Source organism: Balaenoptera acutorostrata, chromosome 3 (assembly GCF_949987535.1).
Source record: "Balaenoptera acutorostrata chromosome 3, mBalAcu1.1, whole genome shotgun sequence".
Classification (NCBI taxonomy): Eukaryota; Metazoa; Chordata; class Mammalia; order Artiodactyla; family Balaenopteridae; genus Balaenoptera; species Balaenoptera acutorostrata.
In genome coordinates, this window is record NC_080066.1 from 13,252,452 (window position 1) to 13,267,224 (window position 14,773).

Sequence of the window (14,773 nt, forward strand, 5' to 3'; positions counted from 1 at the left end):
CTGAGAGCAGCTTTACGGGACGGGGAGAGGGGAAAACATAGGAGCAAAGGACAGGAGCCGAGGTGCCGGGCCCTGAGAGAGCGGGAGAGTGGAGGTGCCAGTCACCGGGGAAGGGAAGTGTGGGGATGGGAGAGGGGAGAAAGGAAGTTGAGCTTTTAGCCTGTGAGTGTGGAGGTGACCTTGAGGTGCCTGTGTGAGGCTGGTCAGCGTGTAGTTGGCCATCCCGGGATTGGGGTCGGGAGCAGAGGCCCAGATCTGGGAGTGATGGGCACAGAGGTTCTTGTACTGTCTCAAATTTGCTGACTCGAGCCAGATAAGCTCTTTTATTCCTGTGTAACTGTCTGTCGTCTCTTGGGTTTGCCCTGCCTGCTCTTTCACAGTTTCTCCTCACACGTGTTGGCCTTTCAGCTTAGCTACTGGGAACCTCACGATGAATAGCGGACGGAAACTCTGCCTGGGCTGGAAACCGAAGGGCACCCCTCAGATTGGGCAACTCTCTTGCCAGACTTTTGGGAAAACTCCCTCCCAGCCCATCAGCACCCTCAGATTTTTTTCATGTGCTTTTTCTGCTGTTTCTCAAGTGTTGAACCAATTACTGCCCCACCACAAACTGACCCCACCTGACAACTCAGGCTTGCTGTTTGCCTGCGTTTTCCATTCCTGAACCCACGTTGGGTTAAGTCTTGTCATTTTCAGCCGAGCACTGACAATCATCCCTGCCAGGGAGCTCCTGTCAGGTCAGGTGCTGCCCGTTTGCTTATCAGGAGCCTCGGACACAGGCCTCTGGTATTTTAATCTGAGTCAAGCACCAACCTGAGCTTTGTAAAGGCGATCTCACGGCGCTCAGTGACGTTCCTGCAACTTTTCGTCTTTCTCTGCTGGTCATTACCGTTCATTTCTGTGTCCTTCTTTTCTGGTAAGTTGTTTCATTATTAAATAGTGTTCAGTTGCACTGTGTTCTGCCCCCCTCTGCAATGAAAGCCATTCCACGCCTGGGATCACAGCTCAGACTTTCTTTGAAATTCCCCAAGAGCATAACACAGGGCTTTAAACACAGTGGGCTTTTAATAAATCCTTGATGATGATGTTAGCACGTTGGTCTTTCCCTCCCTGATGAGGTCAGAGGACCATCTGATCGCTCATATCCATCAAATGCAAACCCAGAAAGCAGCCTCGTCCAGGCTCTGGCTCCTGGCTCCTGGGCCATGTGATTTGAGGCGTGTAATCGTAATCCTGAGTTGTCAGCAGGGCAGGTGTCAGGTCCATGAAACAGGTAGCCCGAGTTGGGAGAAAGAACATTTTCCTGCGAGTTGGGAAGCTGGTTTGCGTCTTGGATCTTCAGTGACGGATACTGTGACTTAATCTGGTCGCTTAGCCCTGGTAGGTCTCAATTTTCTCATCTCTGAAATGAGGGAGAAGGACTCCATGCTCTCTGAGGCCCTCCCAGCTGTCACATTTCTGAATCTGTTATTAAGTCACGACCAATAGGTGACTGTCACTCAGGTTCCTGTACATGATACTGCCATGTCTCCTTTGTAAGGTGCTGGCTTTTACACATTTGAGCATGGCAGAATTGATTGTACATGGCCTTCCTGTTGACTAAATGGGAAAACTTTCATACATTATTTTTAGCAGAAATACAAACTCATATCAAAATGGGGAAAAAAAAAAACCAAATGTTTGTAAGACTATATGAGTAGTTCAAGGGTACTAAATGTTCAAAATGCTTGGGTATTTAAAAAATGGGTAGGGGACCGTAATGGTTGATGTTGATAAATCATGGCATTTTTATGAGAAGTATAGAAAGGTTGGTGGCAAAGATGAGCTAATTAAATTGACATTTCCTCCACCCCCCTAGAGGCCCCAGTAATCCTGGACCTCCCACTGTGGAAATAAACATCTTCAATGCAGACTTTTAGAGGCTTGGGGAGGAAGGCGAGCACCATTAATCCCTTTCTTTGGGGAAAGGAGAATAAATTTCCAATTATAAATGTAGGAAGGCCATTCAGGAGTGAGTTTCATCTCTCATTATCTTCCTTTATTTCTCATTGAGGGCTGACATGGCACTAGAGATTCAAACACAGCTCTTGAGGTTTGAGATGGGGTGTTGTAATGCTACCCACCAGGGTCCTTGGACTCCTTAATCAACAGAAATTGATAAGAGGCCAGACGAGAAATTCAGGCAAGGCTTTACTGGGACTCGTAGCGCAGCACTAGGGAGCGAAAGCACGTAACAGGTGCCCATGCTCGCTCACTGAGTGGGCAAGCTGGTCCTTTAAACGGGTAGAGGGTGGGGGCGGGATGGAGGGGGGGCTTAGGGTGGTCACCCCCTCGCCCCCCAGCTGGTGCTGGGTGCAGGGATCGTGTGCAGGACCCTGCTTTTCTCCCGACACCTCAGAAGTGGCAGTTGGGTTTTTGGTCTTTTTGTATCTTGTTCACAGTCTGCCCCGACTGCATGCAGTTGTTTTTAGTCCCTTACAGTTTCCTTGTATCGGTTGCTGGAGGAGAGGCTTGTCCAGGGGCAAGCAGTGTAGCGGAGGGTCCCGGGTCCCAGCCTGTCTCGGTAGATCTGTGATGTACTTGGCTGTGGAAAACAGGCGTGGTGGACACTGAGTTTACTTATCCAGAGGTGAGATCGTCCGGCAAAATGGACTAAATTACCCTAGTCTTACGTGCCCTGCACCCACTAGCTTGGCGCTAGAACTTGCACTTTGGCCCAGCGGTTTACGGTATCCCCGGCTCCCCAGCAAGCCTGGCAGCATCCTCTGGGGCAGCACGGCTGGCTGGCACGCGTCCGCCGCACTGGACTGAATAGGGGGCACCCGCGATGTCGCCTCGCTCGCCCAGACACGGCCCAGGGTCTACAGCTGGGCCCCTCGGGGTGATGCCTGTGCTCCGGGGACTCGGAGGAAGAATGTTTGGACCAACCACAGCCGCCTGTGTGCTGGACGATTGTGCAGTAGGAAACGTCCAGACAGGCAGATCTCTAGGACAGAAAGCGGATGAGAGGTTTCCTAGGTGGGGGGTGGAGGGAGAATGGGAGGGACTGCTTATGGGTATGGGGTTTCTTTTTGAGGTTGATGAAAATGTTCTAAAATTCATTGTGGTAATGGTTGTTTAATTTTGTAACCATACTAAAAACCAATGATTTGTGTGCTTTAAATAGGTGAATTGTCTGGTGTGTGAGTTATATCTCAGTAAAGCCATTAGGGAAGAAGAATGTTTGGAGTTTAAGATTAGTTTATATTCAATATGAGAACTTTTTCCCCCTCCACCATTGATTTTGGCTGCCTTTTTCTTGATGTAGGGGCTTAAGTTAATGGTATTTCCACTTAGAACAAGTGAATTTAAGGAATTACATAGTTTATAATATACAGCTATCAAACATATAGAAGAAAAGGGTAGCCAAGGAATAAAAGCAAGTTTGTTGCGGTTTGTGTACATTTATCGTTAGATCCCCCCAAACTAAAAGCAAATCACCATCCATTTGCTAAGTCTCCACAAACTGAAAGCGGTAACACATTAATGAATCCTAATTAGTAGAGTAAGAAGGAAACCTAGAGACCATTAAGTCCAACTGTCTTTCCTTGCAGATAATCAGATAACAGAGTAAGGAGTGGGGGGTCTGAGTGCCCTCAACTTCTCACTGCTTCTCTTTCTGCCATATGTGCTGAGACCCGAAAACCTGAAAAGGAGAGAAAGGTAGTAAAGGAGTGACTGTTGTGTGCAGACGCTATGTCAGATTTTTGTTACGTCTGTATTTTCAATGTTGAATTAAGCCTTTTAAAGCTCTGCATTGAACGGGATTGTGGATTTTGTGGTAGCCCAGCATGTTACACAAATGACTTTACAGACCGGCATCCCAAGGTTGCTTTTCCAAACCTTCTCTCCCCTCAAGCCCTCCCACAGCCTGCCCCTGCTCACCGTCCTTGCCCTTGCTGCCACCTCAAGGTCACCCGAGGCCCGGTCGTCAGGCTCCCTGACGTTCCCTCCCCTGTACCTTCAAGTCCGTTGGCATCTTCAGCCAGCCTGCTTTCCTCCCCTCCTCCTCCTCGGGAAGGGGTCACCCCAGCTCTCCGGGCTACCTCCCCCATGCTTTCTCCATTCTTTAAAGAACTGGCCCACTCCTCTGCCATCCCTCCTGCCCTTTGGCTGGAGAGGATGCTGGGAGCTGAGCAGGGGCCACGGATAGAAGGGAGACCTAGTGGGGTAGGAATTTTTGACTTGAAACTTCCTTGTGTAAAATGTTTTAAATTCTTTTTCAAACTGCAAGTGGTTCTTATTGAGGGCTGTGGAAAGTAAGCCGTGAAATGGAGAGTATGAGAGTGGCGAGAATGTGGTTCTTGATTTTCACTGGGTACAAACCAGAGGCTTGGCCTGGGTGGAACAAGAACCAAGTGAAGGGACTTCCCTGGCGGTCCAGTGGTTAAGACTCTGCACTTCCACTGCAGGAGGCACGGGTTCATTCCCTTGTCGGGGAACTAAGATCCCGCATGCCACGCTGTGCAGCCAAAAAAAAAAAAAAAAAGGAGCCAACAGGAAGAACCCATTCCGTAAGTCCTTCATTTTTGACTCACCAACTTACAGAGTAATTGGCTAATGTTGATCTGCACCTCTAAATGTCTTCCAGGTTGAAATTTGCTATTTATAATAATAGCTACCATTAAGGAGTGCTACTGTTCCAGGCACTATTATCAAAACTCTGTCTTATCTAATTTAATCCCCAGGCAAACTTTTAATGATGATGATTCTCATCATTATTACCTTTCTACTAGTACGGAAACTGAGGCACAAGGAGCTTAAATAACTTGCCCAAAGTCACACAATCTTGACGTAGAGCACCTGTGTGTGATGCTTATACTGTCTTCTGGCTTCAATATCAGTGCTATTTGGAACTTGAAAGGTCATCAGACCTCTGCTTATGACAATATGAACCTGAGAGAATATGAATAAACTAAATAAGAGTATGAATAAACTAAATGTAACACAGAGAGATAGTTTTGATGTTCAGAACCCTCTGATGAGTGTGTATGTCGTGGGCTTAGAATGTTTGCTCTTCTGATGGCTTCTAGACTTGGGTAGGTCTATTAGGATATTTCAGAAGACCAGTCAGGGGGTGGAGGCCTCTGCAAGGCCTTCCACGGATGCCGTCCCACTCAGGTCTCAAAGCAAGTGGTTTCTGCCCTCTGGGCCTCTGTTTTCTCATCTGTAAATTGGGTGGTTTGGAATAATCTCCAGGGTTGCCTCCACCTGTCATGCTCTTTGATTATGACGTTTATTTACACATAAGGGGACCCTTTGGGGCTTCTGGAGGTCACTCCCCAGCTCTGTTTCTCTCAGGCCTTTCTCCTCCTGGCCTCCCAGACTTGCCCAGGCATCCTGTATGAGGCTATGGTTCACTCTTCCTTTGTGACACAACAAGGGACACTGAGGAATTTCAATATTCAATTTCTAGATAGCAGACTGTTCTGACTACATTCCATGTATGTCTGTGACCTCCTTCCCTTAGCTCGTCCTCTCGTTCTTGCTGAAATTGTCCAAGTACATCTGGAACGTCTGACGTGTTATTTCCACGCTGCTCTAAGAACTATTGCCATCTCTCTTCAATCCTGGCCCAGATGTCCTAAGCCATCATCATGTCCCTGCTCAGGTGGTGGTTGGACTCTCTTCTGACTGGACTTCTTGTGGAAAACATCAAATCACCTTCTGAGGCCTGTGCTGCCCTGCACTTCCTAGAGCCGTATCTTCGAGGAAATACATTTTTTAGAGTCATAGGAGGTCTGAGGGAGAGACCTAGTTCAGCCTGCCCCCTCCCCTGGGCTTATCCTCTGTCACTTTATAGTCCTGGGAACTGAGGCTCAAAGATGCTGAATGCTGTATCCAAGGGTCGATGAGTGGAGAGAATGTTCTAGGTCCCAGACCAGCACCCTGCCTTACTCAGTACTGCCCTTACCAACACACACGCACTTCTATCTCACGTCAAAGGTTACAAAAAGTCAATGATTATGGTGTTAATTAATGGCAAAAGTTTAGCCTTGCCTTTGTAAATTGCCCCTTTTGGTTACCTCAGAGGACGCTTTTAGGCGGGAGCCTTAGGTATGTCACTTGGCTCCATTGTACCCCAGTTTTATTATTTTCAAGTGGAAAAATGCACCTGGCTCTTTCTATCACATAGGAATGTTGTGGAAATAAATAGGAATATGGATTTTTCCAGGCCTTAGAGTCATTCCAAGGATCACACATTTTGTGTAAAATTGCATTCACTCTTCTGATTGTCTGCTTGTCTAAGGCTTTCAGTAAATCTGATTCATATATTTTTATATTCATAGTGATTATAAAAGGTATATTCTGAATTTTGACAAAGTGTGCTTGTTCCTAATTTCACTGGTTACTGGAAAACAATGAGCCTTAAAAAAATTCTTCCACACATTGGAAGTAGATAGATATTGTGGGTTGGGACTACTTATGTGATTATTGAAAAATTGAGTTAAGGCAGAATCAAGATGAGAATTTGTAAAGTTTTATAGGCCAGGCCATTATGGGAGGGCCTATATCCTTACAAAATCTGTAATGAATAATTATCCATGTCTGAAACTGAAGGGAAAGGCAAAGAATTTGGAAGGAGATAGCATCTGTGCTAAGGAGTTAGTACCTTTTTGACTCTGCCTTTCTAGCCCTTTAGTTTGTAAATCCATACGTTGCTTTGAACGTAGTATTATTAAACATTTCATTAATGAATTAATACAGTGAATGCAATGAATTATCATTCTTCACTGTAAAGTTTCACATTTTAATCAAACCAGGGTTGGACAGACTATAATGGGACAGGCATTCAGGCAGGTACGTTTGTAATTATAACACGCTTAATACACTAGACTCTCCACACTCTGCACCAGACGAATCCCATCGTAGCCACAATTCAGTAGACTCTTGGTTCTCACGTGTGGTCCGCAGACCCGCTGCGGCTGTATCAGCATATTCTGCTGCTTCGAATGCCCCATCCCACACCTGCCAGGTCAGACGCTGCATTGTCACGTGATCCCCAGGTGACTCCGTTGCTCATTAGAGTTTGAGAAGCACTGACTCTGCAGCTTTCAATTCTGTTCTTTCCCACTGGTCCGTAACAGAATGTTACATATTCATATCCAATACGCCTAAGAAAACAGTCTATGAAACTGATGTAATTCTGTCCTTTGCTGAATATAATTATCCTTTACTATTCCCCCCTCCCCCCAAAAAGTTATTTTACATGTGTTGTCAGTTTTACAAAGTTTATAACCTGGTCCGCCTGTCTTTCATTAAGTTGATTGTTCCTGCTTTGATTTTTATGCCTGAAAGTAATTTGTAATCTTACAATTCCTAGTGTTCTTGTTTTATTTGGAATAACCTTTTACAAATTAATGTTTGGGAGGAAAAAGACCGTTAGCCAAGAGCAATGATTGCTTTTTTTGGCCAGTGTTTAAAACCCCCAAAGAGGGCATTCACTTTGATTTTCTTCCCTTTTGTTCTTAGTAGGAAGTGGTATAAAGGAGGATTTTTATGTTTGAGGAAAAAAATCAATATAAGTAAGAATCAAACTCTTGTTGATATAGCCATTTTCATCCTGAAAATCCTTTTCCTCCTTCTCAGTCTATCTGATGAATTTCAGCTGTCTTCATCATTGAACATGGCCAGATCCTGCTATTTAAAATCATTGGGAGTTACACTGATTTTTGCCCCCCTCCTCTCACGTTTTCTAATAAGCTAAGGAAAGCAAATTCAGTTAATTGGCAGGAGCGGCTCTGCACTTGGCAGTTGTGCCGGTGGCATTCAGGTCAGGATGTGCTGTCTCAGGACGTAAAGACAGCAGCCGAGGTGCCAGGGCTGGTCCTGGAGATGAGAAGGCGCTCCCTTCCCTCAGCCCAAGGAGGCCCTCCACGAGTTGCTGCACCACCGCAGTGTCGTTAAGACCTCATACGGCTCAGTCCTGGTGGATTTCATCTGGAAAAGAAGGAAAGGTTAAGGAGGCTTGAACATTCTAGACTGATGGGGAACTCTCACTGACAATCATGATGCAGTGATACCACCTGCCTCTCTAAAGACATCTGTGTCCCGCTAACTAGACAGACTGGTTCATTGGGGCTTTCGAATGCCCACTTTGGGAGAGGAAGGTGAAGTGGGACTGTCTTTCCCTGTGAATCCCTCATACGCCGTCCAGTGGGGCTGGGCAGGGAATGGAGGTCGGTTCTCAAGGGCACAGTTAGCAGAGGCGAAGACCAGACTTCCTCAGATGCTGGGGGTTTGCTGATCCACTAGTCTGGTGACCAGCGTAAGACGGTTGGGGGGAAAGCGGGACAGACTTCCTGGAGGCTCTAGGAAAACAGTTTCAAACAGGGGAGTCACAGGTGAGAGCAGGGGAGACTTAGCAGGAGTGACAGTGAGTATGGAACGAAATACTAGATCCTGGAGTGAAGTGATTGCAGAAGAGCGCCCACTCAGAGCCCTGCCCCATCCTCTCCAGGAGATAAATCATCCTCAAAAATGGCTGAAGTGGGGTGGAGGATGGACCAGGTCAGAAACTTCTGGAGCTGTGTTGGAGCACACCTGCCCAGGCCAGGCCCTCCCAGGGCAGCCATGGGCCACAGGGTTTAGTAATTAAGTTGTTTACTACTTGAGTAGTTGACTAGTTGAGAACTTGGGTTCCGAGCCAGCCACACTGCAGATGGCATTCTGGCTCTTCCCCTTACTAGCTGTGTGACTTTCCCCCAATGATTATACCTGTCTGATCCCCATCTCCTCATCTGTAAAACAATGGTGATATCAATAGTAACCATTTCATGGGAATGTTATCAGAGTTGGGAGAAGTCCTCTGTGTATAACGCTTGGCAGAATACCTGTCATATAAGGAAACACTCAGGGAAAGTAAAATGAACCTAGTTTTATTGAGAGGGAAATCTCAGCTCTTGTCCAACTCAAAAGAACAAGGTGAACAAAGTAACTCTGATTATAATTCTAGACATTAGATTAGAATCGCTGTTTTCATTTCTTCTGAAGGACTTGCCATTTGAGTTACAATGAATAGAAAATGTTGTCCGCCTACTTATCAACTTCTTCCAAACACAGATGTTTTTGAAAACTTGTGGTGACAACAAATGACCTGGAAATTAGTCTTTAACCGGTTCTCTTCCCTCCTCCCCTGTCATCCCACGGGAAGAATTCCCTGACCAGGAGTGCACCCCTTCCCAACGACTCCCAAGCCCGCAGCGGAGCCCGGTTCCACATGTCCTATGACAAGAGGTACATCATCAAGACCATCACGAGTGAAGATGTGGCCGAAATGCACAACATCCTAAAGAAATACCACCAGGTAATGTTTATCTTTATGTGAAACTCTGAGAAGGTTGACATTTGTGACAAATTATCATCAAGGCCAAAGATTTAAATATATAGTTAGGACATGACTAGAACACATTTGACACAAAAATTCCCTCTAGCTGTGTTTTTAAAAATTACTGTGGCCAGATTACCGACAGTTAACATTTAGGAATGATAGATCGGTAGTTAATATACGTAACACGTTTAATCTAAATACCCTTCTGTACAATAGTTGTGATGATTACCATTCTGATTTTAAAATCACTCTGCTTAAGGTTTGGCAACATTTCGGAGGTTATTTTGCACGTGCTGGAAGTGAGGTGCTGACCTCTGAGTATTTATCCATTTACACCTACAGATCCTCTCCTGCTTTCACTGGTCTCTTCCTGTCCTGGCCCCAGAAAGGCCCACCCCCTGACTCACAGTCTCCTGCCTAGAAAAGTTTCTGATTTTAGAAAGTGTTTGTCTACTCACTACCTCCTTTTCACATCAGCATTATCCCCTCATCATCACCTGGGGATAAAGTGAAACTACCCTTGGGAACAGCCGTCTCTTTCTGTTTCTTTCCCACCCCCCAAACCCCCCTCCCCCACTCTCTTCCTCAGTAAATTCCAGCACAAAGGCCTGGTAGAGCACACGATCCCAGCCCCCAGCTAGAGCTGTATGAAGTCGTACTGTGAAGTAGTAACAGCATGAAGTCCCACGTCAGACAGTCCTGGGTTCAGATCTCAGCCCTGTCACTTACTAATAGCCACGTGACTTCTGGACTTTAAAGCCTCAGCTTCTTGATTTATACGGTGGAGATGGAAACATCAGCTGACTCCGGAGCCCTGAAGATTGTAGGGCAGGTGCTCAGCACAGTGTCTGCCACATGCCAGGCTCTCCACACGTGGTGGGGTCATAGCGGTCATCAAGTCCTACAACAGTGGCCAGTAACAACTGTGTCACCTGGAGAAAGTGTAGTCTTATGGCATGAATGTGACCATTGATGGCAATATTGCAGCAGCCACCTTGAGAACTGGTGTTTAAACCACACACTGAAACACACTCACACAAACATACACACACGCTGTTGCTGTTAACCAGAGGCTTCTCAAGTGTTTAAACCATCACATCAAGTACCAGCCTCTCAAAGTGACTCCTTCAAAGGCACTGCTTGGTTGGATTTGTAGGCTCTGAGGTGCCTGTAAAAGTCAGCTTCCTTCCTTTACTGTCACGCTTTCTGCTGTAACATCAGGAATTACTTCTTTTTTTTATAAATTTATTTATTTATTTACTTATTTTTTGGCTGCGTTGGGTCTTCGTTGCTGCATGCAGGCTTTCTCTAGTTGTGGCGAGCAGGGGCTACTCTTCATTGCAGTGCGCGGGCTTCTCATTGCGGTGGCTCCTCTTGTTGCAGAGCACGGGCTCTAGGCACGTGGGCTTCAGTTGTTGTGGCATGCGGGCTCAGTAGTTGTGGCACATGGGCTTCAGTAATTGTGGCTTGCGGGCTCTAGAGCGCAGGCTCAGTAGTTGTGGCTCACAGGCCTAGTTGCTCCGCGGCATGTGGGATCTTCCCAGACCAGGGCTCGAACCTGTGTCCCCTGCATTGGCAGATGGATTCTTAACCACTGGCGCCACCAGGGAAGTCCCAGGAATTATTTCTTGCCAGTTGCTTCTTCTCAAATATGATCAACTGCGTTTTTTTTTAATTTTATTTATTTTTTTTAACATCTTTATTGGAGTATAATCGCTTTACAATGGTGTGTTAGTTTCTGCTGTATAACAGAGTGAATCAGCTTTACATATACATATATCCCCATATCCCCTCCCTCTTCTGTCTCCCTCCCACCCTCCCTATCCCACCCCTCTAGGTGGACACAAAGCACCGAGCTTCATCAACTGCATTTTGCTTGCAGTGAGGTCTATGAACAAGCTACTTTCTGTTTCTGGAAACTTGGGACTGCCCCTCATTTGTTTTTTTCAAAAACACTGGTCAGCCTCTAAGTCCATTAAGCATCTAATCAATCTTTTATAACATCTATTCCTTTTGAAATCTGTCCTACAGCACTTATGCTGTTGCCGATTGTGAAGGATATTTTAAAGTGCTGGGTTAGTACCTATGAGGGTAAAAACGCTCAGGCGTTGGCTTCTGAATAAATGGAATTCTAGGATGCAGCTTTAGCCATTCACTCCTCTCAGGAACTTAATGTCGCGCTGATGCATTCTTTTTCTGCTTTCTTTAAATTGTCTCAGAACTTTCAAAGCAATGTGATACCTCAATGACTGATGAAAACATATTATTCTGATAAGTGACTATGATACTATTCTAATACAGTGTGACATGCAATTCAAATATCAACTTCTTGATGACATCTTTCAGAATTTTTTGACTTCACAGAAATTACAGTTTGAAACGTTTCCTCTGGGGTAGTTACTGTAACAAACATGCAGATTTGACATATCATCATTATTACATAAAATACATTGGGGACCAAAATAAGTCTATTAACATGCTCCAGGGGCTGTCACAGTACTAAACATTTCATTTCAGTGCTACAGAATGGTTATTTTCTTGGTATATTCTTTATCCAGAAAAAGCTCATTTCTCATTTCTTCAGCATCTCTGTTTTGCTTCTTATAAGAAGTGTTTTAAATATAAAGGGTCTTAGTGTTAACCTTAAAACAGAGTGTTGTAGGTCAATTATTCTTGAAAAACAAACAAAGCCATAGAAAAAGGGATCAGATGTGTGGTTACCAGAGGTGGGGGAATTGGATGAAGGTAGTCAAAAGGTAAAAGCTTCTAGTTGTAAGATAAATAAGGACTCGGAATGCAGTGTACAACATGATAAATATTAATGCTGCTGTAGGTTATATATGCAAGCTGTTAAGAGAGGAAATCCTAAGAGTTCTCGTCAGAAGGAAAATATTTTTTTCCCATTTCTTTAATGTTGTGTCTCTGTGAGATGCTGGATGCTCACTGAACTTTCTGTGATCATCATCTCATGACGTATGTGGGAGTCAAATCATTGTGTGGTGCGCCTTAAACTTGTACAGTGCCGTATGTCAGTTATATTCAGTGAAACTGGGAGAAAACAACTTTTAAATAAACAGAGGTAAAGGGTCTTAGTGATTGAGAATCACCGTTGTTAATATGATTTATTTAAAGGACACTACATTGAAGGTCAGGAGACCTAAGTCATAGTTTGTCACAAACTGGTTACTTAAGCCATCTCTGAGCCTCAGTTTCCCCATCTGCATTTCATTCATCCTTTCATTCGTGTGTGCATGTATTTACCCTTTTTCTTATTGAAGTATAATTGACTTACAATATTATACTAGTTTCAGGTGTGCAGCATAGTGCTGCAATATTTTTATAGATTATGCACCACACAAAGTTATTATAATACTATTGACTGTATTCCCTGTGCCGTGTGTTTACTCTTGACCTAATTCCAGAGAGGATGTAAGGTGGCCTAGCCTACTTTTAGGATTTATGTCTAGTCAGAATTTTTCTGTCTCCTGCTTCGGTGGGGACTGTCAGTTCATTTATTTCTTCTTGCTTTTTGTTGCTTTTACCTTCGAATGTGCCTTTGCTTCTGAACCGCCCCCGTCTGGACAGGTCAGTAGGCGTGTTCAGATCCCAGATCAGTAGATGGACAGGCTCTCAGAGAGGGTGGCTCCTGCGGAATAAATTGGATGGGCTTTCTGACAGCTTTGGTTACTCTATGGCGCTTGACGTCTCTATTTTCTTTTCTTTCATTGTTTTTTTGTTTTAGTAAGATATATCCAGAGGTGCAGCTGTATTCTGGAAGGTTAAAATTACCCTAAGGCCAGCCTCTGGAGAAGTAGAACATTGCTAGATATTTAAATAAATTCCTCCTGGGGTTAATTTTCTGATGAGCCAACCTCACCAGCAGTGCTGTGTGACAGGTGGTTTTCAGAGCACAGACTCTGCAGCTGGCTGCTTTGCGCCCGACCTGCTGTGTGACGTTGGCCAAGTTTCCTACCCTCTCTGCACCTGCTTCTCTGTCTGTACAATTTGGATAATAGTACCTCCTTCATCCAGTGTTGTACTAATCAGGTGAATTGATATTTATTATAGAACCTGCTCAGAACAGTGCCTGGTATATGATAAGTGCTATGTAAACGATCGAATAAGATCATTAAATACCTTTCTTGCGCATACTTAGTCGCCGTAGTCCCGGTGTCGAAATCATTTGCTCTTTGAATCCACTAGGGGGCCTGGTTTCTGGTAGAGTATGGCACAGGTGCAGAAAAACCTGAAGATTCAAACCATAAGGAGTTAGACTTTTTTCCCCAAGCTCCAGCATCTTGCCTTAGTCCTTATTTGCTGCCCAAATCCTACCCTAATTTCCACTGTTCGCTAAGAAAGCGTAGCATCATCTTTCAGACCAGTGGAAAATTTATATTAAGCAGAGCAAACTTTTATGTCTCTTTTCCTTTGTTTTTCTCTTTTTTTATGGTTGGAAAAATAACTTAGTGCTTTGGTGTAAATATCCTTTTCTTCAAATTTCTGTTAGGTTAGGACAAACTCAGGTCTTATAAATTACGATTATCCAAAGAAGAGGGGATATATGTATACGTATAGCTGATTCACTTTGCTGTACAGTGGAAACTAACACAACATTGTAAAGCAACTATACTCCAATAAAAATTTAAAAATATAATAAATGAATGACAGTTATCACCTGATTAGCTGAGCAATGCTGAAGAGCATTCAAAAAGGAAAAAATGGTCAAGAACCTTCTTGAATGTCTTATTTCTTCTAAATTGACTGATTTTTTTTTTTTTTGACTGACCTGAATTCATTGGGAGTTTTGGTATCGTGTGGCTTCAGCTTTAATTAAGAGTCAACGTCAATAAAATTTTAGAAATTTTAGGGGAGGGAACAAGTTCCAGTGCCAATGCAAACGATCAAGAAATGCCTTATGAAAATAGTGTTAGGAATATCTTTTATGTTTTTGAAATGTAGTGTTTAAATTTATTTTTTTATTTCAAAGTGACTGAGTTGACAAATTGACAAAATTGATAAAGTAACCTAAAAATCCTTTCTTATCCTTTGTTATTTGGGAGACAGTAACTTGAGCCAAATCTAGAAGTTACACCTAAAAATCTGAAATCCTTGTTGAAAAAGCTAGCTAGTACCTCAAGTTTCAGTAAAGGATTTGGGGGTGAATGCTTGACTTTTTTGGAACCTCCTTGGAGTACATCTTTTTATCCTCCCACGGACAGTCACATTGGCCACAAACAGAGAAACTGAGAAAACAGGTCCCATAAAAGCCAAAAATTAAAATTTAAAAATTGAGGGCGTGGTGCCCAAAGAGAAGAAGTTACACACTCCGTCAGCGCTTCCCAAACTGCCGATTATAGACGGAACCCCCGCGCATCTTGTAAAAAATTTACATTCCAACTCAGT

At 44.2% G+C, this 14,773-nt stretch overlaps 1 protein-coding gene across 1 annotated transcript in view; it reads left to right on the forward strand.

The window, feature by feature from the left end:
• Window positions 1-14,773, forward strand: part of PIP4K2A (phosphatidylinositol-5-phosphate 4-kinase type 2 alpha) — a 177,578-nt gene that overhangs the window by 109,987 nt on the left and 52,818 nt on the right. The window contains exon 4 of the mRNA XM_007189879.2: window positions 9,194-9,346. Within this exon, the coding sequence (XP_007189941.1) occupies window positions 9,194-9,346 (153 nt within the window). The remainder of the gene's footprint in view (window positions 1-9,193; window positions 9,347-14,773) is intronic.